Source organism: Tenebrio molitor, chromosome 7 (assembly GCF_963966145.1).
Source record: "Tenebrio molitor chromosome 7, icTenMoli1.1, whole genome shotgun sequence".
Taxonomy (NCBI): Eukaryota; Metazoa; Arthropoda; class Insecta; order Coleoptera; family Tenebrionidae; genus Tenebrio; species Tenebrio molitor.
Window position 1 is genome coordinate 2566100 of NC_091052.1, and position 26899 is coordinate 2592998.

General features: G+C 37.9%; 1 protein-coding gene across 5 annotated transcripts in view; it reads right to left on the reverse strand.

Moving 5' to 3' along the window:
- LOC138135976 (max-interacting protein 1-like) overlaps nucleotides 1-26899 on the reverse strand; it is a 136454-nt gene that overhangs the window by 13855 nt on the left and 95700 nt on the right. For 4 of the 5 annotated variants that reach the window (XM_069054988.1, XM_069054991.1, XM_069054992.1 and 1 more), the window contains 2 exons: nucleotides 14970-15084; nucleotides 4410-4617 (listed from right to left, as the gene is read on the reverse strand). In XM_069054988.1, coding sequence (XP_068911089.1) covers nucleotides 4410-4617; nucleotides 14970-15084 — 323 coding nt within the window. Of the gene's footprint in view, nucleotides 1-4409; nucleotides 4618-14969; nucleotides 15085-21261; nucleotides 21738-26899 lie in introns of those variants that run through there. The other variant, XM_069054990.1, reaches the window with a different exon arrangement.

Genomic DNA, 26899 nt, shown 5'->3' on the forward strand with positions numbered 1-26899 from the left:
AGATCTCGGTTCAGAACACCGCGGAGGATTTCCCTGGGGTAACGGACAGTTTGGCCCGCACGCCCCCTACCCGAGATTCATCTCCGCCGAACAATCCCTCTTGCAGTGAAAAGGTTCGGTCGGCTTCATTTTACCCCTTTTAGTGCGGGATTATAACGACATCATCATGTTAAATTGCGTTTGCCAAACTCCGATTGAGAACTTGGAAAAAACGGGAAATACTTCCTCCATTAACAGAATTATTTCATGCTAGGCTAAAAATAGACAAATGGCGCCCCACCGAATGTCACTTGCACGCTCTCGATTATTATCTTGGACTGAGTTAAAAGTGGTGCAAATCCCCTGGAAATTGGCCAAAATTTGCCGAAATTTAAGAGGCCCGAAATCGGTCTGTCTAATCTGATTTTTCGGGATTATGAGCGGTCGGTAAGTGACCGCTGAAACTTGGAATCGGACTGTTAACAGAATCTTTATGGCTTCCTGAGCAGAACCCTACAAGTGGGAACGCGACACGTGAAGAGCTACAAATGAAGTCCGTAGTCTAGATCAAAAACATCACTTCAGCTAATCTTTAAAAAACTTTAAATCTTGCAGTCTGTCAAATAAATTTGACAGTTTCAATCGTGATGCGCATGCATTTAAGGGGGATTGTAGAGATCGCAGTGACTAGGTCGCGAGGAAAGGGCGGTAGTTGTGAAATAATGAAAGGGCGGCAAGTGGTTAGTCCTTTCCCACTACGCTTTCTTTCCTGTTTTAGTCTGGGGCTAACCACTAACAAGGAAACGAACGAATGTGTGAGAGGGATCTCGTTACCGAACTACAATGATTCGATACGGCATGGGTCAAAGCCAGCGAAATGCAAAATCTTAAATGCGAAAAAGGGGAAAATCAGAACCAAAGGTAAAAAGCAATTGGGGTTCCTGTTTCTATGTTAAAAAAACAACAAATCGTAGACGTTCCAGTTTCTTAGGATGTTTATCCAAACGAAAGATCAAAAAAGGCACCTCTATATTGATTATTGACGAATAAGAAGAGAGGTCAAGCGTTATTAGTGGACGACGTTGTTCACGCTGATTCTAAGATTACACACCTCTTGTTGAGTAATCGACAGATAAAGTTTTCAGTTCAGCACAGGAAATCCGTAAAAGTTTAGAATTCTTACAAGTACGGTGCTACCATTTAAAAGTTTGGTTTGTTTCCAACAAATAAAAATGAAAATTTACTGGTGTAAAGAACAAATTTTTTTGAAGTAGAGCTGAGGTGAGAATTGGAATTCTCGAACCTCGAACACAACACGAGGTTGTTCTGGAAGAAATCGATTAAATCCGCCATAGCGAGCCTATGATAAATTTTGTGTCACCTGAAGGTCGGCTTGTTGGAAGTTTGTAGGCTGCAAATCCGTCAAAGAGAACCCACATAAAAATTGTAAGTCCCTAACAACTTCTTTGCCAGCTCTCGTCATACCACTCAATCACTTATGACCCCTCTCCTGAACCAGTACAGTGCTATAGAATACGGTCCCCTATTCTGTTCCTTTATTTATTTTTTTTAGTAAAAACCCCCCTAACAAGATTGTCAATTATCGTCCAGAAGACGAGAGATGCCGGTTTATCGAAGAGGTGATCCTTCAAGAGATATCGTTAAAAGTGAACGCACATTCTCTTCTCTTTATTTCTGTACCGCTGGATGTCTATTTTTAAACTAATTGTTGCCGAGAAAAAGAAAGAGGAAATAAAATATATTTAGAAATCCGCATGATACAGCAGGAGGAACTGACCTTAGGATTTGCGCCCGATTAATGTCTTTTTTGTACTCATAACCTCAAAATATTATATTTCTAGGTTGTCCTCGGAGTGTACAGCTGAAACTAGTGGGAATTGCATTGTAGGGTTGGTATTTGATGACGTAGACAGACGGAAACGTCAATTCACTTTAAACAAAATGGACATTTCGTCACATTTGCAATTGGAACATTAATTCTCAACACAATAAATCAGTAATTTTATTATTATAAAACAAATAAGAATACAATTGAAAAAGGTAAGAGGACTAACATAACAGAACCCTGAAAATAATTATTGTTGTTTTTCAAGTAAAGAAGAATTTGTTTAAATTTGTGTGATCGTAAAACTCGTGGAAGACGCCACTGACGCTTTAAATTTTAATAATCTAGTAGTGGCGTGGACGGTGCTACCAACCCAATAGTAAAAAAATTACAAATGTCAAATTTCGTTACAAAAAATATAGACTAACTTTTGCGAGAAATTTCTCTTCCCGCATGGGTAAGGTAAATAATTATTTTAGTTTTGTGTGGTTTTACTTTGATTTCGATGGTTTCAGTGTCGATTTCTTCTCGTTGGGGTATGAGCCTAGCGCGAAACAAAAAAGCAAGAATATTTCCCACCCGTAATTACACAAATGACGGCGACGAAACGTAATTTATAGATGACATGCGAGCCGAACCGATGGTGCGTGTCGCATACGGGTGCGTTTTCCCCATCTGCCAAGTCGCGAACGCCAGCTCCTTCTCTCCGAGATAAATCGCTCGATTCTGTGCGAAAATACGACGCATCCATCAATCATCGAAGCCGAAGGACGCGGTTCATTTTACGGTTTCGCAGCGAGCCAGGCTCGGATTTGCATCGAGAAAAATTAACGTCGCCCGGAATTTGATGTGTGTTATCGAACGAGTCCGGGGCACGGACCCGGACCGTTTCATCTGCTCAACTGATTTTACTGCAGTCGTTTATTTTTTATCAATGCTTGATGGCGGGACGGAATGGCCGAATTATGCCACTGTATACTGTTCTTCGGCCCCCACCCTCCCATATATTTATCGTGATAGCGCCAGTATTTTCTTTTATGTGTTTGTTACCGGAGACCGACGAACTCCACCGCCGCGGCTGATGGCCAGGATTAATCACGAATGATGGAGTTATATGTTTATTTATGCGGACGAGTGGATGCATTCGCCGGTGTGTGTGCATCATCCATTTCGGATGACAAAACCCCGCCGAAAATGGAACGGATTGGTCGCTGGTTCGTTGAGATTTGAAAGGTTTGACGGCGGAATAAAAAATGGGAGCGCACAAAATCCAAACATTAACCGGATTCGCGGGGGAGGAACCCGGTTTTGTAAATAATTACAATGCATCGATCATTTCCTACAGCAAAACGATATATGATAGAAATAAAATAACCACGCTGCCAACGCGATATTTTCGCTGAGCATTTTCCAATACTGCCGCCATAAAAGTATCCAACAAACAATTTAATTTGTAATGATTCTCATGCCTCGTTAAAAAAACAGACGAGCTGTCTTTATAAAGACGTTGTTAGATTAGCCGAATACGTTACAATCTATTTTAAGAACGTATTGATAAAGGATTTGAGGGAAAATGACGAGGACGTTTTTTTTTTTTTTTAACAAAACAAAAACTATATAATCGGGGTAATAATTTTGTGCGGCCTCATAACTGCGATTAGATGAAATTGAATTTGAAATTTACGACCAGCCAATAAAAATAAAAACATCCGTTCGCTTTGGCAACGCACACTAATCAACCGCACAAATATCAAAAAACATTCAGGTCAAAATATTTTTCCAGGCGATCGTTTATAAATAGGAACACCATAATTAATTTATTTCAAATTTGATGCACGTTCTGGACGCGGTTCTTGCAGTTGCAATCGGAAATTGACGCGGGTGCAAATAAAAAGGGGAACTTTCCCGAGGCAATTCCAAAAACTCGAATCGCAATTTCGAATATTTTAACAATAAACAAGAATTTAATTAACGGAATTTATAGTGCTTCGATTCAAAATTGTGCACTCGCCACCGCTCGTGATTCATGTTCCATCCGATTTCAAATTGAAACTTATTCAGACTTAATTGTTAAAATAATACGTGTAGGTTACAACGTTAATTAACACTTAAAATCAACGATCAACGATTCCAGTATTACGCTTTATCGATCGCCTTTCATGTTATTAGCGGCGATAATTTTGTAATTGCATGTCAAATATCTAATATATGGCGGCAACATATCAAAGGATAGATAAATCACGTTCTAAATAATTGTGCAGCGAAATAGCCCGCTAATGATAACTTTTGTAAAGTTTACAACTCATGACATTCCTAATTACGCCGCAATGCACAAGTACCCGTGCGTGCTCCCTAATTACCAACGTGATGGACTCCTTCCAGGGTGTAATAGCAACCAAATGCCAACCAATCGACGGGTCATTCAATATTGCACCACGAATTGATTCCAGAATGCATTTCACAAAGACTCAAAAGGAATGGGTCCGACTTTAATGGAGTGTTTTTGTATAAAACTGCGACTGCAGCAAGGGATAAAATGATTTGTCTTTTGAAGATGTCCCGCAAGATCGTGAAATGTACTTACCCGATTCGGAAATAGGTGATGGCGCCGACGAAAGTGACGCCGTGGAGTGGTTACTGGAAACCGTTGATGAGGAGCACTCCGAGAGGGAGCGCCTTTTTGACAACGCATAACTCTGCGACAGCTGTTCAAGTCGCCGCCTAAGAAATCTGTGTTCACGATTCAACTGTTCTTTGTGCGTTGAGTGTTTACGTTCTTTGTCTTCAAGATTCTGTAACAGAAAGACAGGAATAAAAAGAAACGTTAGATGACACACTGGAAGTTCGAGATCATGGCTGAAATATTTGGCGTAATTAAATTCGTCGAATTCTTCCCGTGGGCAGCGGCGCGAGCCTTGTTTAACAAAAAACTCGGAAAGAAACGGCGCTCTGAAAATAACTTCGGAGGTAATGCTCATTAAAATATTTGAGCCGTTAAAAAAAAGCTCAAAGGCAGACTTCCTTCATCGCAGGAAGATGACAGGTTCTTTTATCAGCATTTCGTCGGTTTTAATCACTCATCTACGTATAATCCCTTTATTCTTGCAAACCTCCTTTCCTTACCCGGCTTCTAATAAATCGCTAATTACATTTCCCGCATCTTTGCCGGATTCGGAAAATTGAAAGAAATATTCGGAAAATCATTTTCAAACATCAAAGGCGGCATATCTAATAACACTGAAGCTGTGAATAATCTTTAAGTAATTAGAGTGTTTCATTCATCGATTCAGAAGCCAGGACCGGACCGCCACGCTCTCTCCCAATTCTCAATTAAAACATTTTCTTCCGTCGATGATTAATTTGGTAATTACTTCAACTTTTCTATTGACAACTCTATCCAAAATTCCTCGCTTTGATTGACAATTTTTATTAAACTTTTGGTGGAAGTTCCTCTGGAGGATTTTCGAAAGTGGAAATAAATTGAGATGAGAGTTGTGAATTGTTGAAAACAAAAAGTTTATTCATTAGGTAGAAATTTGGCGAATGCGCCGGGCCCAAAGTGGTCATTAATTCCGAGGCAATTCCTCGATTATGTCAATAAATATCAATGATTTGCCTACGGTTGCTGAAAGTTAAATTTCCGGTGAATAGCGAGCAGCGGAAGTCCGCTCTTCGGTCATATTGATCTGGAGAATGGCCGAACGAACCATGGTTGCAACAAAAGCAGTCACGCATCTACCAACGTGGCCGTATCTACTTTATTAGACCTATAAAGAGTCTGCTTTGTCTCTGCAGCGCCGACGGCATTCTAACCTCGAAATTATCAACGGCCCCATCTTTTACGACGCTCCTATTCATATTGACGATCCGTAAAACGTCGAAAACAAAGATGAGATTTTTTTCCCGTCAGATACACACACTAAATTACGAATTAACAACGGTTTTCAGCTGGGATCCGAACCTAATTACGCATTCTTCCTACTATTTGTGTGAAAGTTTTCACTTGAAAAGGCAAGTTTTTGCTGAATCAGTTTATCGACGAACCACGAAGTGGCGAGATCGTACAAAGCTCCGAATAGAGGAAACGGGTTCGGACGTTAGCGCTTACTCAGCATCGCCAACCCGAAGATTTTTCGCTAAGGAGCTTTAAAAGAAAACTTCATTATTTAAGATAACGTAATCCGTGCGCCACAACACTTAGTTGCTTCCCGACAAGCAATGCAAGAAAAATGAGACGCTCCTCGAAAATAATCCATCGACGTACCAGAAACCAGATCGTCAAGCCGTGCGCGGAAAGAGAGAATGTTAATGAGTGATTACATGGTCGTTAGGAGTGCCATTATTCATTGCGAACAAGTAACTCCGTTAACAAAGATGCGAGCTGGTTTCGCGTTAATAATTAAATTGTTTGGAACGCCGTGCCGACGACAATGACTGAATATCAGTCGCGAATTCAATGCGGGAGCTCGACACTCCATCGCGATAAAAAAAATAGACCAACCACCATGAGGGTCGAAATCAAGGTTGCGAAGCGCAATTAATTCACAAGTAATAAAAGGGAAGACTCCTCCAAAACGAAGCACAAAACGAGTATTCATTAACTAGAAGCGGACAGAGGGAAACGGTCGCTTTAGTCATTATTCATAATTACCGGAGATATATTGTTGCTGCATTTTCAAGACGAAGGAGCTCCGCCGGCGGCGATCAACTCGCAGTGCAACTGCCTTCTTAATTTATACATTGTCAGCTGACGGACGAATGCTTTGATGATATATTGAGAAATTTTCGAGACGCTACGAGTAAAATATCGTTACGATTCAGTATTATACATAGTAATAAATTGCCATCCGGCTACCTACTACACACTAACGTAAAGTTACGTTCGACCGATACTATAAGATAAAGTTATGTTCAACCTGGAGCAGATGCATGCTGTGGCTACTATAAATTACGACCAATAGTGTAACTACTCTACTGAGAGTAGTCCATTCATGGAAAAATTGATTGCACTCGGTATGAACTTCGAAATTTACAGCCGCTGAAATACTCACCGAGTTATCGTTCGAACAGTCCAAATAAATTCCTTCCGACCATACTCATTTCTCCTAATATTTTGTACAACATAACAATCATATCGGTCAGCTTCGCACAATTTCTTTTATACTAATCGCGAATGTTCATAAAATAGTAAACTTTATAAAAGATAAGCAATTGCTGCGTTTGGGTATTCACTACTTTCACTCAGGTTTTACAAATTAATTGTATCTGCTGAGAGTTAGTATTTTTTGAGTAGAATCGTGATCAAAAATGTTTGTAATTGAGTGAGTCTTGGAGATGAAATTTAAAATGAGGCTATTTGAAGATTTTAATTAATACACTGAAACTGTAGCCCTTCCAACTTATTTTTTGACGTTCATTTCGTCAGATTCTTGGCAGGATTTTCGTTGTTAGTTGAATCAAGGCTGCACACATGTTTGCATGAAACGTCAACAAACAACTTTATAACCTTACTTTCCCGGATTCATGTTTTTCTGGCTGTCCTTTCCGCAATACAGATGGCTATAATTAGATAAAATAAATGTCCTCGTAGTCAATTTTGTTACAAATTCACGAATTTTAAATAATAAATCCGCATTTAAAAACTATCATTCCGCCATTTTTTCTTTTCTTTTTCTAATTTAATTTGACATTTATCAATCACCAACATTTCCAAGGCCAACTCGCTTAAATAAACTCCTGTTAAAAATTATCGCACCACGCGATTTTTTGGCTATATTCTTATTAAAATTGGAATTACATAAGTGCACTGACCGGCACAAAAAACGACTCACTTTGAATTTTATTAATATTGAGTAATTCATTGTCTTAGAAAAATTTTTTGATATCATGTTGTATTGATAAGTGTTATTTAAGTTATTCTTTGCCAAAGAATATCCGACAAACAAAACATTTAAACACAGCAAATAAAATTTTAATGAAAAAAAAGTAATTTTTTAGAAAAAAAATTATGTTATGAAAAATTGTCAAAATTTGAACAGGATTTTGAATTAGTATTTCGTATCACGTAAATCAACCGACAAAAATACAACGTGGAAGTAGCGCAAATTTTCTAATAATTTACTTGAACAAAATAATTCGGTTGCCATGGTGACCATAGCACTCCCGATCATTGAAAATATCCCAATTTGACTATAATAAAGAAAAATAAGCACAAATATAATTTCAAGATCATTTATTGAAGAAATCATAATAAGTCGTTTTTTGTGCCGGTCAGTGTATATGAGAATTATAAAAAATAATTTCTTTCAATATTCTATTAATGCATTGTCGAGTTATTTCCCTTCACGCTACCAAATGTCAATATTGAAGAATAATCCCAAAAAAAAAAGATAGTGGCAGTAATTGGAATGGTGCGCTAATTTTGAACAGGAGTTTAATTTCATGATCACGTGCTTTAAATTCATTCCTGAAAACGACTAATGGCCAGTTTCTGAAACGGCCCAATAACTAAAAGTCCCGTTAAAGCAAGCGTTGCCATAGAAACGCTAGAACGTAACCAATCACATTGTATTTATGGCCTAACTGGCCGAACATGTAATAGTTATTTTCGTATGAGTAGCGCTGTCAAATCACTTTTCAGGTATGAGGCCGAAATTTGAAGCACGAGGCGTTAGCCGAGTGACGCCAAACAGGCCAAATACCTGAAAACTGACAGCGCACGAATATTGAATAACGTTTTTCGTGTTCGTTTGGGCAAAGTCTCAATAAACATTCAGAAACCGGGTTAAGTGAAGTATTTTGTATTATTTTACGTACAGACTGATCCTTTAAATATGACTGAACTAAAACTATCAAAAACTTAGGAGATGTGCCTATTTTTCATTTATTTCAACATGTCAAAATATTTTATTTTGATGTTTTGATCATATTGATCGTTTCTAATTTTGTAATAGCTTCTCCAAAAAGGAACAGGAACTGCAGTACGTTACTACTAATTCTTGTAGTAAATTATTTTTAGTTATACAAATATGACTATAACCTAGATATTTATAATGCGGTACTTTCCTATTGATAATATTAGAGATGTTTCACAAGAATATTTTGCTTTTAAAGCACTTGAGTTTACAGAAATACACAATTGTTGTTGAAAGATGACAATGCCGCGTTGCGAGTGTGTTCCTCAAAAGAAAGTACAACATTTATTTGTCAAGATGGAAGCTCGAGTGGTATTTACTATTTTAGGAATCGGCAGAACGATTTTAAGATCTTTAGGGATGTGATCCTTTGACAATAATGTATGGAATAAAATGAAGAAAAACATGATACAAACCATCAAAGATCCTTTTGAAAATATATTTATGTATTAAAATAATTGCGACATCGCTACGTCTTCTTTGGCTCAGACAAACAACAAATACAAGCAAGTGTATTCCGGAATTTATTTCGTTACCTGGGGAGTAATGGAGCATGAAGAAATTGTCATCGTTGAAATTAGCTTACACCAAATTTGCCAGTCGATAATTCTAATCTTCTTATATGCATCAGCAATTTCGCGGTCGAATTAAATGGAAGTACACAAAGCTACATCGATTCCGACAATTCCGGAGAACTTTAGAAATACGTGAAGTGGTCAAAGCAGAAGAAATATTTAACGGAGTCGTCTTCAGTCACGAAAAACTACCTTCCATATAAATTTAACCGCAAAATTTAACTCGAATCCTTTATTAGACACGCTAATTATCCCAGCACACCTTGTATAGGATGGATCAAAAGTGGCCACCTTTACCAACACAAACGTACCTGTTCGGAGTCACGTAGAGTAGGACCATAGATGATTTTACATTTTTAACACAACACTTCGACGTGACGGCGCACTTTTGATTCATTTCTGGATAATTTGTCAATCTTGCTGGTGCATTGTGATCTAGTGGGTCAGCAAAGTCGTCGATTTCCTACTCATAAATTTCCCCAACCATAAATTCCGACCATTTTAAAGCAGATGCGGGGCTTCAATTTACGATCGATCCGAAAAATTTATTTGTTTATTGAGTCATCACTGTAAATCCGTGCGCACTCCCCCATTATCGAAGATGATGTATTTTTATGTAGTTTGTGCCATTTAAAATCGACTCAATTTACGGCTCGCTTTTATTGAAATATAAAATTGTTTCGACGGATCTGATGTTCGCGTTCTGTCTATTCCCGTTCCGATTAGCCCCGTTGGTTATATTGCCCGACCGAGGCGTCTAAGGCTCCTGTTAAAACGCACCACGACGAACAGCCTGTATCTATCGGGGCAAGAACCGTTACAAGGCGGAATTTATCATCGCAACCGAGGAAATTGAAGAGGTCGCTTTTATCTCGTCGCGAACAAAGACAGGAGCGCCGATCGTTTCCTATACGTTCGACCAATTTAAATATTCCGCTAAATTTGTAGTTTCCAATAAACAGAGCTGCCGTATAGAGGGGCGATAAATTTGTTTTTATCCAATGAATATCTCGTCGGCGGCAAGGTATTAGTGGCGAAGTGGCGGGGTCGCAATATACAGGAGGCCCTGCCACTACATCAGATGATTAGTGGTAACGTCCCCGTTGGTAGCCCTGGAAACGTGGAATTGGATTAGGAGGAAGCAGCAGCCGCCACGCTGGTCCTTGATTCTAATACCATAGCGGGTTATTGATTTACACCGGGCCCTATCTCTGTAAACAAATCTTGCCAAGGATATGACACGCTGCGTCCCATCTGCATTTCATCAAATATTCCCCGATTTATGCATACATTTCACTTTTACGGTTAGTATTTTATGGCGGCGCAAACGCCTAAATCGATATTTAATCCGAGATGCGCAGGTGATATCTTTGTGACTTAAACTAAAAAAGAGATATCATAGTCTAGGCTGAAACATTAACAGCTCACTTATCAGTTTTGGCAACACCGAAATGGATGCAAGTCGTTCCAATATCAGGATTCAGAATTTCAACAATCCGTTATTCATATCCACGTCCTACTTGTTTTCGAAAAGATGATATTTTTCGAATCAAATGTAACCGGAATAATCATATTTTACGTTTATTGCGACCCATACTTCTGACATAAAATTTTGATCGTATTATTATCATACTGCAGACATATCCAGTAACATTATGCAGATGTAATAGTTGGATATAATTTAACATCAAGCCCGTCCATGAAATAGTAATGATAAATGATAAGATTTACGAGGACCCGCTCTATTCAGACTACTCTAGTAAATTAAAACCTGTTTCAGTAAAAATGTCGACAACAAGCTTGTTTTTACCAACTAATTAACTAATGTCGGCGAGCTTGTTACAAAATCAATTTGTATTGTTAATAATAAAGCTGGCCGTTGTAAAGATATCGAATTTCTGAAAGCATTTTCATATAAAATGTAACCGGATATTTTAATTCTAGAAGGATAATTTATTAAAAGAAAATAGGATGGGAAAAATGGCCTGTCATAACAGCACAATACCCCAAGAGGGAAGTTATTCAAACCATATTATGCAGGGATTTTGTACACTAAAGAGCTTTTTATTTCAAACTAAAACATTATGTATTCCTTGTTGCGACTCTATTGTACAAACAATTGACATTAGCGCCGGCTTGATTTTATTCGTTTGCCAAGTTGGATGCACTCCTCCGCTCTAGGTTTCTATTTATGTTGAAAATTGGAAAGCGATTCATCAAACTGTTTATTTAATTATAGATTGCGGCTGCACTTAATTAAATTCGTGTTGACTCTGACTGAATGTGCCACAATTTACATTGAATTTACGCTCCCTCGAATCGTCGAATATGAGGTCCTGCACCGCACTAATTAAAAAAAAAGTCGGAGTCCTGACCCGGCGCCTCCGCCAAATTGACCGCGTCGAGAAACCGGATCCGTTCGGAAAAATCCTCCGCGAATTAATTATCCGCCAAGCGACTGCAACATGTTATGCCGTATCCTGGAGGGCTTTGATGTCGACTCCCGTTCACAAATATGCCGAGAATTCGAATTACACGCCGGCAACATCTGCAATAATCAAACATGTAGATCCGTGTCGGGCGAAACTTGCCAGTTTGTCGACATTTTGTGAGGCGGGCGGGCGGTTATGGCGTTGCAGTCTTTCCGGCGTGCGGCAGCATTTAAATGTCAAATACGTTATTGACAGACGGATTTGATGAGTCCTGAGCGCCGTTTCCAAATTACTTGGTACGGTTGCCTTCGGCTCGACACGACTACAATTGGTATATTACGTTTCAGACGATGACTCGCGAGGATTGGCTCGTTTCCAGTGGAGGATCGCGACTTTGGCACGCGCAGGGGAGGTGATGGATTAGGTGCCGCACTAGGATAATTTCAATATGGACAATTCTTCGACAACCATCTAAGTTTACACTCTCTAATTTCATCGCGTTCCAAAGCGTTTTCGAAAATGTGGAAAGGCACGCAACGATTTCTCGACCTGATAATGTTCCAGACAATTATTAGATAATTACCGAGGAGATATTATCTTTTTAAAAAAAATTGTTAAGAGTATACTTGTCTCCCTAATTAACATTCGTGACGATTTAGCAGCAATGCTACATAAAAATATTCACTTTTGAATACATTTTTGAAACTGCTTAAATTTTTCTTTATTATCATCTTTTGCTTCTAATGGCGTCGTGATGTCTCTCAACTTTTTTGGAGTGAGAAGAACTAATTGCAGTGTTTTTAATTAAAATTGCTAAAAAGGAACTTTTATCCTACTGATGGATGCTACAATTTAAAGAACAAGCTGATAGATGTTTCTGTATTTTCTTAGAGGCAATGCAGTTGTTAAATGCATTGGCTAGTGCACCAGTGTCTTAGCCTCAACAATTTCAAAACAATTAATTTACAGCAAGTTTTCGCTCTACTGCACTAGTGATTCAATTGCCATCTTTGCTCACTATTTTCAGTGAGCAAAGACCGCTGAAATTCAATGATCAAGGGGTATTTTCCGTAACTAGAATTTTTCTTGTAGGATTTTGCTCATTTGACTGTATTACAATATTTAAAAACAGGGGAAAAATATTTATTTTATTGTTCCCTCCATAATACAGTGGATTCTAAAGTTAATTGGGACTGATTTGTTCCTGCCAAGCATCCAATTATACAAATTTATAGTTATTATAAAGAACTAAGAAGATTTTCTTCAATGCAAGGCATTTTGTGAAGTGAGTGATATTGTCATTTTATAATATAGTAATTTCGTTTTATTCGTACTTTATACCTAAAATGAAATTCATTTTTAAATCAGTTAATTAATCATGCCTTTAGTGTGTTTGTAAAAAAGATTTAAAAATAGTTATTTATGCAACGAGTTGTTGTGTAAATTGGGCTTTTCTAATTGCCCGAGGACAATTAGAAAAGCCCAATTTACCCAGAAACGAGTTGCATACAAAATTTTATTGTTTGAAACGTCCCTGAAGCTTTTTAAAAATGGTTTCGCATTTGCTTTTGACAGTTTTGACAAATTTTTCAAGACCTGTCAGAAATGCAACGTTGAATCTGTTGTCTAGGGCAACGCTTCGTTATCTGCTCATTTTGCTTTAGGGCAGCTAAGAGGCAGTTTACAAAGGAGAAAAATTAGAATTTATGACAGTTGAAAACAATAAAGTTCATTTGCAACCACGAAATAACAACTAGTTGAATATTTTTAAATTCGGTTCTTTAGAATCGTACATTATACAGTGCGGATGTTGAAAATAGCCATAATCATTATGTATTTTGTTATTAATGGAGGTTCATAATATTTTATTCAGTACAAGTAAAATAAAAATGCAGCAGATGCAACAATGAAATGGGGTCATCGATTAACTAGAACAAAATAATATAAAAACAGGTTATGTAAAGTTGTTATTTAAAAAAATGCATCGGTGGAATAAAAAGCGTTTTCAATTAACAGATCTTTGACGCCTTTATGAAAAGTCAGTGAAGAAAGTTGTTTCAAATGATTAGTACTCGTATGCTACGTAGGACATTTATAAACGCGGAGAACTGATTTCGCGGCCGTTGTCCAAGAAGTTCATGGTTTCGGCAGGTGCTGACATTTGGTGAGCCATGCTGACTCCTCCGTTTCTGACCTGCTCTGAAGAAGTTAGCAGCATGGCTAATGAAACGTCAGCACCTGCACATCGACGACCGCCGCATCAACCGAAAACCATTAACTTTATTGTTTTCCTTTAAATAAAACACTCGAATTTTATGGAAAGAATTATTTATCAACGATCTGATGTCGACAAATTTCGACTTTTCACTACAACTGACTCTGATTACATAATCCTTTTACATAAGCATTTTAAATGAAAAATCTTAAAAATCTGTTAATTAAGCGTCCTCTCGACATCGTTCATAAATCGCGAGGTATTGATTTATTTTAATTTTATTACACAATACCTGCAGCTGTGTTAAAATTTGCATTCGTTTAAAAAAGTGACTTACAGAATAAATCATCGCTGTCTTTTACATTTTACAGTAGAGTAAGTGTTGTTCTTTCTGGTTCAGAGCCTTCAAACATTATAAACGCTAGGCTGCTTTGCTTATGTACTTTTTGCATACACGAGGTATTTATTTTTATAAAAGTACATAACAGACTAAAACATGTTGCCGACTCTCGCACGAACATATGTTCAGATATAAAGCTTTATAAACTTAGTTTTAATATCTGGAAGTAAACATTTACACGTACAACCTCGTAGCACGTTGGATCTTTGTGGGAGGAGTTCTACTCCTAACAAAATAAAAATAAATAGTAGTACACAACTACACCTCGGTACTCCGAAAGTCGGTAGCAAATATGTAAATAGAGAAACCAAAATTGAACACGTTGTGTTTAATCTCGACCAAGGGGAATAAATTTCGCGATAAATTCTGGCCCGGTTTTAGTTTACACATGTCGCCATGTTCCTGCTGATAACTTTTAAAAAATTAATTACCTGCATGACACTATCTGAACAGTGTTTTTTCAATTAGAACTGTTGTTTCTGGAGGAAAGAGATATGTTTATTATCATTTTAGGAATGTGAAGTGCAGGTAAAGTGGGCTCGTTGTTGTTATACTGATATGACAAGCTGTTGAGAAGAGTGTAAAGAAGGGAAAGTATAACTTCTTACCTTAATAAACCTTTTAGCCTTCGTTAAAAGTCCTAGTGTTGTGTGTCTAGATGCTTCGGGACCCAGCGGTACTATTTCCTTAAGTATCTCTAAACAGTTTCGCAGATGTGCACGCCTGTAAACAAATGACATCGTTACGTCCGTGCAATTTCTCAAGAATCATTTTGCAACTGATCCCGTTTTAAAAATTACTCCGAATTATTCTATTACGGTGACGTAAATGAAGCAATTGAGAAAACAAGAGAATTTTCCATGCGTTACTGTTACTTCTTTCAGACGAGCCCTCTAATTAGAGTAGGTAGATAATTGGGGAATGAATAGAAGTCAATCTGCAAATCAGCGTGCGGTCTACGAACAGAAAGTTGTGGGTTTGAATAACATCATTTTTTCCGCTTTTGCATCTCAGAGAGAGGAGAAGCTGCCATTCAAGTCGGGCTTTTAAAATCAGAGAAAGAAAAATAATTAATCAAAATTCTACACAGGAAACTCATGTAACGACAAAAAGCAATTTGCATGAAAAAAGTAATCTTGAATACGACGCAGATATATAAATTTAATGAGAACATTTTCCGCTTGTATGTTGCCTTGCTTTCGGTCCTTGTTTACGGAAGGAGAAATTCGTAAAGCGAGTAAATCATCGTCCTGAATAATAACGACTTTTATTCCTCTATCTCTGATCAAAAAATTACTTTCGTCAAGCGATAAAAAATTACTAAACCAGATCATTTATTATGTAGTCAGGGAAACCAACAACCAACTCTAACAAGTGCCATGCAAAGTTTATAAGTTCGTTTCGAGTCCGCACTGTTAAAAATTAGCACTTTCAAGAGGTGAAATATTAACGGGGCAAATTCCTATCAAACGTACTCGCTCTAGAGCTCCACTCGTGGAGAGGATAATATGGGATAAAAGGTTTTAGGATGTCTACAGAGATACCATGCATTTTTAAAAATAGTCACAGCTATGTACGACATTAATGTTTCATCTTAAGAAATGGGTTTGCGGCCGGTAGAAAACGAACCGCGTTGAAATCAAGAGATTGCCTGTCGCTTCATATTACCACGAATGTGAAACTTTATGATGGGAAAAGTATAAGCCGACGCGCACACCCTCAATTTGATGAATTTGGAAGCGCCTGGATTTCGTTTCTGCGAAACTCTCTTCCGGCTACAACAGAATTTAATCAATTATTTGTCTTCATGCCATCATTAAATTCATAACCTTGTTACGTATATTGACTTGAAAAACGCGCAACGAAAAAATAAAATCCGCCCGATGAAAGAGGAGGGACTAATTAGTAAATACTCCACTCTTTAATTATTTTCCGTGAAGATCAATAAGCGTATTTGAAACGCGGACCAGTAAGAATCCTTTTCTTTCTATTGATTTATTTACTAAATAAACCCCGTTTGAAATTTCACCTTAAAAGTTGATTACGTGGAAAACTCTGATAGAAGACGAGACCTAATAAAAACTGACGTTAAGTTGAGATCTTTTCGTGCATGCAATTTTGTTGAGTGTTCGATGCCAACCATTGCATACAATGCAAACGTTAAAAATCAAACTGCATTTTATGCCGACTGACACACAATTTAGAATATCCTGAAACGTGAATGGCGGCGAAATAATTTTATATCCTGAAAACTCAGGAAATTTCCAGACACATTTTTCAAATTCTACGAATTTTCTACTCGCTACAACATGCTATTTCCGTTAAATGTAAAAGGTGTTAATGTGCATTTTGCTACGTATTTTATGTAGATCAGTTTTTTCATTTGTTCTAACACAATCACGCTACATTCTTACTTATCGACGGATTTCATCAAATATTTCCCTCGAACTCCTAATTGATCAGCCAACGAGGGTATCCCGCAAAAGTTTAAAAAACACTCCGCCGCTTAGCATAACCACACAGAAAAAATCTTATTCAAACTTTGTTCTTGACGTAATTACTTCCTTTACCTCGAAACTCTCCGGTTACCCAAGGTGAAATTAGAAGGAAAAATTGCATCCGAAGTTCATCTGATCATACTGGGCAACATCCTTGCTTTTATCTTTGGCTCAACATTAAAATACGTGCTACTACTGAAACTTTCAACGGCTTACGTGATTATAATAGTTATTCGTGTATCAAGGCTAAAAAGTGCATCTTTTTCATTTGAGTTGTCTGGCCGAGGCGCAGCCGAGGCTTGAAAGCAGGCGTGGACAAAAGGCCCTTTTTGGTAGAGGTGCAAATTAAACTTTTTAGACGAAGCAAAAGACATCATTGGAAACATTACAAATTTATTTTGTATCTACTACATTTATTAATATTTTATTAACATTTTTTTACAGTAGGTATTTGTTATCAGCTTGCCAACAAAACTAGAAATTTACTATTTGCAACATAATTACTTATTTACATAATTTATGGTGACAGGACAATTATCGGTTTTGTCGGTTTTGTTGCCAACTTACTAAACAGACCAACGCGCCACGGTCAGCGTCAGAAAAAGAGTTACTTTTCGTCCGCTTACGTAAAATCACTGTTTTCATTAAGGGTGCCTAAAAAACTAGTTACAAATTTCATAATCAATAAAGGTCCACCGCAGCTGATGCATTTTTTTAGGGTTTTGAATGATATTTGACAAGTTGTCAGTTGAAAGAAAGTAAACTTGCACCGAATAAGATCATTGTCCATTTTCTAATTTCACTTCATTTCAAAAATGTAATTAGAAAAAAGACATGGGAAAAAAGTTTATGGGTTGCTACGTTCAGGTTCTTTATTGATCTTTTTGCATGCTTGTTTTCGCAATACATAGAAAATGTAGTCTGGTCCAGAACTAGTGGACCAAATTTTTAGGACAAAATTTAGATGGTTCGCGGATGTTAAATTCGTTTCAAATAATTCCCACGCTTAAGTAGTTATGAAACTACAGACGATTAGAATTGAGCAATAGCGAACCGGGTCAATTAAGGTGCCATTATTTGGGAAAAAATGTTGCTAGGCAACATTTAATAATGACAACTTTGACGAAATGATAATTTTTTGGTTCGTTCCCAATTTGATATTAATAAAAATATGACATTAGCTTGCTGTTTTATTGCCTCTTTTTATGATATCGTAAACTCGCCATAAACTATTAACGTATCGCAGTATCTGCGGGAGTATTTCCTTAAAAAAACGTACACAAAAATAATACATACTAGAAGAAATGAGTGAGTGAGCGAGCGAGCGAGCGAGCGTTGGCCACCGGAGCAATTTACAGGAGAGCCTGTTGACACAGCAACGGCAATTTTTTGAGCCGCCGCTTATAGTAACACCTCTGGACGAATAACGGTGCGTGATTTAAAATCGAAATGTCAAAGAAAATGCAATTAATTTAGCAGTTAATAACGCACGCGAGCAGGACGGTGACATTTATTAGATTGACATCCGGCGCAGTATCGCCAGACCACGCCTCCGCGCCATTGCGGCATTGTTCATTGTGTTATCAAACGGAATACACGGTCGACACGATCGCATTGTGTCGTTTGTTAATTATAATTGATCCCTTTCAATCCTTGGTATGGCACTCTTCATAATCCAGGTTCGGTCCCCGGTCCGATTTCAGCTCGTTATCGAACCTAAAAGGACGCTCTAACGACTCTTTCTCTTGCCCCGATTGCGGTGGAAAATGACCAAAATAGCGTCGGATTTAATGACACGTGCTATAATAACGTGACTCGACGGAATTAATTTAAATTTTATACAAAATAGTTGTTTACGCAACTACGTCGAAGAACATACTGGGCAATTATAGATGCGATCAACTCACGGGAGCCCTTAGACTTTCTATACGCCAATTCGAAAAGTCCGATGGTTGCATGCGAACCAGCCATGAGCATGAGATTCATTTTAAATAAATGGAAAGTTTATTATTGGACACGCATTATTTTAAAACATTACTTCCATTATGTGAACGTTAAGGAACCGAAGCATGCATTCAAAACGATTTTTAGACGATATCCGACCCCTTTTCGGCTAAAACAGCAATTTGAAGTACGGCCCTGTTTTTATAAGGTATAACGTCGTCTAAGCTCGCCAACTGTTACATGCAAGTTTCTAAAAAAAGGTCTAACGCTATTAACATCAACTTCCCAGCTTCAGAACTACCAAGTAGCAAGTTCCACAATGAAACCGTAGCGGGAGAATTATAAAGTTAGTTAAGCTCGAGCTATAAGTAAAGCCATTACTAAACCGGCGCGTCAGGACGACTCAGCCACCACCTCTAACCCGCTCAACAAGACGAAGCTCTCGCACATCCGCGACGAGCTTATTTGGAAAAAAAACTCGACAAGATCGATTCCAATTACACGGTCGGTCTTATTGGGACCACCAAGACAAACAAGATCAAGAACTGAAAACAAACTTGGAATGGCAAATACGAGCTGAATAACATCTCGAATTTAGACAAATTGACCAAATGGAGTCAAGAGTGTAGGGAGTACGTGCTATTTCACTTGAAATACACGGAGCAAATGAAATTCGTTCAGGACCCGATCCGGTGAGGGGTCAGCCACAAACATTCGAGCTTCAGAATTGCATCTATTTCTTGCAAGTCTACCCGCCAATCCCTTATCCGATGTCTGAAACACAGAACTGAAACGGTCAGACCAGAAGCTGAAAACTTTCAACGGAATTAACGGGGCCTTCCAATCACAACCGTCAGCAAGTTATGTGAGGAATGATAATGCACAAGAACTACGACTTGTCAACACCAATCTAATAGCCAAAAAGTTGCTCTCTCGTTGATTCGGATTTGGCTTACATATCATTTGGCTTACGTATCATTTTATTGGATGAATTTTAACAAGTCCGAGTTGGGAAAATGTTTGCTTTGTTCCGGAAGGGACACAATAAATTGTTTAAAACATGTAATAACATTAGCTCGAACAAAAAATGATTTCCAAGTTGGGAAACGTGGAACAATATTTATTTGGTAAATGTGTCCCATCTTCGGATCGATGTTTTCGTAAAATTTAATTAACAAAATGACTCGAGAATGTGATGTTCCTACGGCACATGTTTGATAAAATGTTTGACTCGTGTTCGTATCACGTTCATTTGCGAATATCTTCTGGTTTCCATCTATAGAAATAACAGGGCGAACATCTAAAAACAGAGTTGCTTCCAATTTACATAATAACAATAGGGTATGTGTTCTTTGTAAACAATTCTCGTAAAAAAAAGATAGAATTTCTGTAAACGTACAATTTTCGAATGAAAACCGTCCGACTAATTTATTTATAAGTATGGAAGCATTGAAAGTCCATTAGAGCAGCAGATAATACGGTCGTCCGAAACAAAAAAAGGGACTCGACGCAGATGATTCTCCTGGTATTATCCCAGAATCCCAACTGGACCGGTAAGTCTAAAACTTACTGGCCAACAGAGAGCCGACCGCGAGGTGAAAAAAGGAAGGGTACATGCGAAAAGTTAACACGATTATTTTTATGAATTTATTTGAGTTGATGTAACGAAAATGTAATCAACATCTCGTTTAATCCTTCAAATTATATTCGTCGAAATTACATGGACCGTAATTGGGTTTCGGTCCCTCTGCACACGTCTTATACCGGCCTTACTGCGCGCTATTAACATTAAACAAACATTAATTATTTGTCATTGTTGACATTTTCTTTGTGACAACAGTAGAATTCACGACTGCGTGGGCAAAAATAAAAATGGCTGTTTATATACATCTATATACCGTCTTTTATGCTGAAGTAGCGGAGCTGGGCCTTGTTTGCTCTTGTTCTCTACTTCGATATGGTGCTGTTTGTTGCAGGAATTGAGACACAAGAGACGGCAAACAATTTCAGAACCATGTTTGGAATCTGGACATTCCCTATTGAAACTTGTGATTGGATTCTGTACACGAAGACTCTTTTCCAATAAAACTATCATCGGTCTCGGCAACGTCTGTGCCAAAGAATTTTAAATATGACACGTTCATAATTGGGCTTCTCGGTTGAGGTGCCGTCAACCGTCAGAAATTCGATAATTAGGGTTTATTAACAATAACGGTTCGATGGCGTTCCCCATCGCGTACGGGATAAAAATAATAATCCTGTTCATTAGTAAGGTCGTGTTTTACATCAAGCGTGTTGTTTGTTTTACATCAGAATGATAGACATGTAACACTTGGCTACAGGCCAGAATAAAAAAAAAAAGCAAATATGATGGAGGCGAGGAGGAAAGAACTCTCCGGGTGGAAAAGAACTTCTGCGTCTCGTCATTGATAACGGTCCATTTCTCATAACTACATACCTGATACGAGCCTTCGTTCCACTCTCTGTAAATAATTCAGCTAGAAACACTAAAATTTTCTCCACTCCAGAGATAACAAAGTACACAGTGTCCGAATTGATACAAGTTTTCGTGCGCCCCATTCTGTTACCATGAATGGGCAAAATGATTGTACCCACGGTCCGTGTTGAATTTTGATACAACAACATTTCTCAAAGAAGCACGATTCCGTTTTATCACCTTGTTGTCAGGCACTGAATCTACAGCGGCGCTGGAAAACAGGCCGGAGAGTTCGTAATTAGAGAAGTTGGTCCGTATTGTCTTGTTTTCATTGCGAGAATTCTTGCGCTCTTACGAAAACAAACCATACATTCCGTATTCTTTTCGGATGAGAAACTTCCATTTAGCTGAATGCCCACCTAATGGTGTTTGTGACTGAACTAAAACAACAAAATTTAAACTGTACACCCTGGTTCCGGGGGGAGCAAGTCCGTCACGCCCTCGTTCAGGTTTTACCGCAATTATCGAAAAACTAGATGACAAAACGACTTTAATAAAAGCAACGATCCTGCGACGGCGTTGGCAGGAAAACAATATCACACACACTGAACGAAGAGAAATACGAATACAGACAGCACCTCTTCCTCTCGGATGAAGCGCGGTGAACATGACACGACACCGCACCACGTTCAATGTTCACTAATTAATTATTGAAGTTGATGTACAATTGGCGAGATGCTGCCGTTCAATACAATCCCCTAATGGAGAGAAAGCATCGTCGTTGCACCAGGTGCATTGTTTTAGCGGTTCGGATTATCACGCATTGTTTCAATTTACAATGCACCGAAAAGTGCCACGTTCTCTACCGCCACCACGATTTTTATCTCGATGCTGTTGACACGTTTCAATTGTTTGTGAAACATAATTTCGTAATGGAAAAAAATCCCTGCGGTCGACTCATTTAAAGAATCTCTTGTGAAACCGCTTCGTCCATTAGTTAGATTGACGCAGATATGACGAAGATGATAGCTGGAAATATTGTTCCTCCAATTTTCTAACTTCTGAACAGAAATAGACGTGACTCCGGGACCGGTGATTAAAAAATGTCTTTTTAAAAAATTCGGAGCTCGCTCTTCACTTATGTATCGTACCAAATGCGAATCGCTTCCAAAAAAGAAAGAAAACACGTAAAGATAACAACATACAGTCCATTTTTTTTAAATCAGCAGTCAAAGTGTTGACAAGTTGGTATGAGTTATTGAAAGTGCATTTCACAATATAGGTTGGCAACGTCGAGCCGTGCAAGGTCATGGGCGCTGTCATTGCGCATAACTGTCATTTGCGTTTGCGTTGAAAAATGTACGCACAAAATTTGAAAAGGTGCCTTCGTAGTGCACAGAGAGTGAAAAACTGATTCGGTACTGCGAAGAGTTGAAAGGTGACAACCCTGAATTGAGAAAGCTTCAAACATATTCAATGTATCGTATTAAATACCTATTTTCTAAATTCCCATTTATTTCCGTAAAGACTTTTCTAAAATGGATACCTTGGACGTCTGCAATCATATGTGACGGCTTTAAAACGACAAAATGTATTCAACCCCGAAAAAAATAATGTTTTTTTCATTATTTAAACTGCAACTGTGTTTCATTACAAAAAATCGTGTTCCAAAGTCCACTTCAATTCTTCAATGTACCTAAACGAAAGTATGTACATGCTCTACAAAATACTCTTTAAATACAAATATGTGCCTACATAAACCTACATTTCATTGAAACCTTTAACACTGACTACGTTCGACATTTCCATTACGTTAGACAGACATAACCTCAATTTTGACGTGGGGGGAATTGTTATACAGTTGGTCGGAAAGTACAAGATTTAGGGTAACACAGTGTGGTCTTTTACAAAGTTGACACTGACAGCTGATTTAAAAAAAAATAGACTATATACTTGCAGGAATAAATTTATTACAGAGCACTGGAGCTCGATCTGATATACATAGTTTTATAATATGTAGTAGATTATATCATTAATAGTAGAAGTGAGTCTTTTTGTGTTGGCTTCAAAAAAAAAAACGGGAATTGAAATCTGACCTAATGTGAATTGGAAATTTAATTTGTCAATTTATGTCAATTTGTATCCGTTTGACAGTAGTATTTCTGACACATAAGTGCAGTTTTTTAACCTAAAATCGAAAAGGCCGTTTCAAACTATAAAAATTTAATAAAATCTGACAGAACTTTTTCTGACAGTTCCCGTTTTTTTTTTGAAGCCAAACGTAAGCGCAGAGATTGAGACCGAAACGCAGTTGAGGTCGGCAACTGGGCGAAGCACAAGAAGACCCTCTAGTCTGAATGATATATAATATTTTATCTTCAAGCGGATCACAAAAATTATTTGTGCATTTACATCGGATATTATTTGCTTTCGGTTATTGTTACTAACAGGTATATCACTCACTGAACGACAGCCCTGCAGATGGAAAAATTGTTTTGTTGGTTCATCTTTTTTTGACAGTTTGTTATTAGCCAAGAAATGGGAAAAATGGACTGGCTCTGTATAAAATCACAGCTTCGAGGGCGGAGAAGCGTTTCCTTTTATGTACACATTTGTAAAAACAATACTGTACCCTCCAACATTTTTAGCGGTCCGTTTTGTCTTCTAGTTTGAAAAGATCTACGGAATTGTCTCTATATGGTTCAACTTCTATCACTTGTGTACATGTTGAATAACTAATATTTGCGATATTCCGACTTCCTTTGTCTGTACATATATCAAGAGATCGAAAAATAAAAGCTCCGGCGGTGCTTCACGGCACTTTCATTCCTCAATTCGAACCGAATAAGCTCGAAAGCAGTTTGTCGTCGAGAACAAATCAAAGTGAGATATTATAGAATAACATCAACAAAGGCGAACTGCGAACGTTTGACGCTCATCTCGTGTAATAATAACAAACGAACCGCATCGACTGTAGCAATGATATTGTGACAGAACCGTGGCCGTAAGTTGTAATGGAAGACAAACACTGGTGGCAATACAGAGACAGTTGTTATGATGTAACTTGATTATTCAAGAAGGAAGAGATGGTGGTGCATTTCCGCCAGGCAAAGCGACTCTGACTATCGCCACCAGGATAGATAACCGACAAACACTGCAATGCCGCTGCAGCAGCTTATTCGGGCGGTGCCTAATGAAAAGCAGAAGTGACTTATGTAAACAAACTTCCCCAGATATTGGACCTTCAAACAAAGCTCGCTCCTACCCGGGGCACGCCGACAAGACGGAATGCAATTCGGGAGGTTTTCAAAATGAGAGGGAAACAACACAACGCTCCACTTCGTCGGCGATTGTAATTTGTTGTTAAAATTCATTACAGCAATCGGGCGGAAATTCAGAAAGGGTGAGAGTGATGCATGCGCCGAGGAAAAAGCTGTGAAAAATATGTAACGAAATTCTAATTTCCATTATAATACAATATCCGTATTCTGGTTTCCGCTTACGCTTCGACTACGTCAAATGTGTAAATATGATTGTATCCGGGTGGGAAAAAACAATACTCAACAAATGTTAAAAATACAAGCGATCCAACACGTTTTATTTACATACTTCCCGTCTGGTATCGTACCAGTGATCAACACATATGTACATTCGAAATCACTGTAATTACCGTCTTTTATTTATATGCAAAGCGGGATTAACATCGGCGGAGCAGAAAAGCACGTAAAACACCATAAACACAGCCTTCGAGGTGGGTTTTTATTTTTAATTACGTATGTACAGAAGTTTGCTTTCATAAACGGAATTGTACCAACTATACAAAGCTTTGAGAATTGAGCCTCTTGTTCTCCCACTACAGATCATCCAGCAAAAAGGACATGCGAACGCAAATGTTTAATGAAAATATTCCATTTCACACTAATTATTTAACTTTAAGGGACTGAAATTTAAACGGAATTTAATGAAAACCGGTTTAAATCTGTGCTGCTACTACAGCAAATACGTTCTCTAACTTCGTCAGTACAAACAGACATTAAAGTTTGTACCTTTTTAAGACCTGACCCATCAGACATTCTACAAAAAATAAATGAGTTAGACTAGATGAGATCTAGTTGCAGTTGTGGACGAGGACTGTTTGTTCCTTGTAACTGATTCCCTTTTGTAGATCTAAATTAAAATGAAATGGGAATTTTAAAAATTAACGAACTAATCAAATTTACTCGTTCTTTGAAGAGATTCGCCTGACTAACTTTAACTGAAGTACATATTTAATTTCCCAATAGTTTTTACTTCTAAGGGGAAAGGTAAATAATACATATGTACATATATTACTCCCAGGAGTAAATATAGATACACCGAAGATACATCTAGAGAGAGAAACGCATGATTTTCCCCGAGTTGCAATTTCATATATGATTAGTAGTCGAATAAATTAAAAAAGTAAAAGATCAATGTGGAAGACTTTTCTGCAAAAAAACCTGAAAAAATTACTGAAGCAGCAAACGCTAATTTGTTATTTCTGTTGATTTTTGTATTTTAGAAATCAACTTCTACTCTCTGTGGTGAAAATAGTCGATTATGTCATTAGGAGTAGAAGTGAGTCGTTTTGCGCTGCGCCCAGAGATTGAAGACCGAGACAAAGTCGAGGTCGGCAACTGGGCGAAGCACAAGCAGACCTTCTACTCTGAACCATATACGAGTATACTATTTTATTTTCAAGCGGATCATAAAAAAAACATAATGATCATTTTGATTTTTGTGATCGAGTATCGAGTCGCGAGATATGTTGAATTTTGATCGACTGGAAGATGTAAGTGTTGAACATCGCGTTCTGTTCAATAAAAAATACGAACGAAGTAAATTTAGGCAAGCACATTACGTTCATTGAGCAAAATGAAAGGATTGGTCAATAATATTATCGATGACATTACTTAAAACTTGTGTACAACAAACAAATTTGATAAATGAACAATACCACGCTATTAGCTTCTGTTGGAATTAAATAGATATACTCCGTTTCTGAGTTCGATGCCGCTATGTCGTAAAACCAGATTGTCATGAATCAATAGTAATCACCGCTTAACACACGCATATGCAAATTTCTTTTGTCGGGGAGATACTTGCGCTCGGCTCACGTTAACAAATTGGCCATCCTCGTTCTGAAAGCTGTGTGTGGGTGTAAGAGTGAGAGAACATGATGTTTGGAAGATGCCACGCAAGGGATAGTACTTTAGAGCAGGAAATCCAAAAAGTTGATTTATAATATTTTAATACCAGTAACACCAGAAATATTAATCTTTCTGCTTATAATTGGTTATTCATGAAACGTTTTGGACGCACTGGAATTTGTCAGGCGCTTCGGTCGTTTTATGCCTTAGCGGCATCGGGCTCAGAAACAGAGTATATTTGATTTGAGTAGGTTCCCGCAATAACTATAGACAAAATTTGGTATTTTGTGGGTGGATTAGTTCAAATGGTAAAAACACGGTTTGCGTGTCTTCCACAATTCTGTAATTTAATATAGAAAACTATCAATTTATGGAGTGGGTGATCGCTCTTATGAAAGATTCAATAGGGTATATCTTAGCATCGTCTTCGGACACAAAACATGGTTAAATAATGCAGAACTTCCCCCGATGGTGGCATTTAGTTCGTGCGT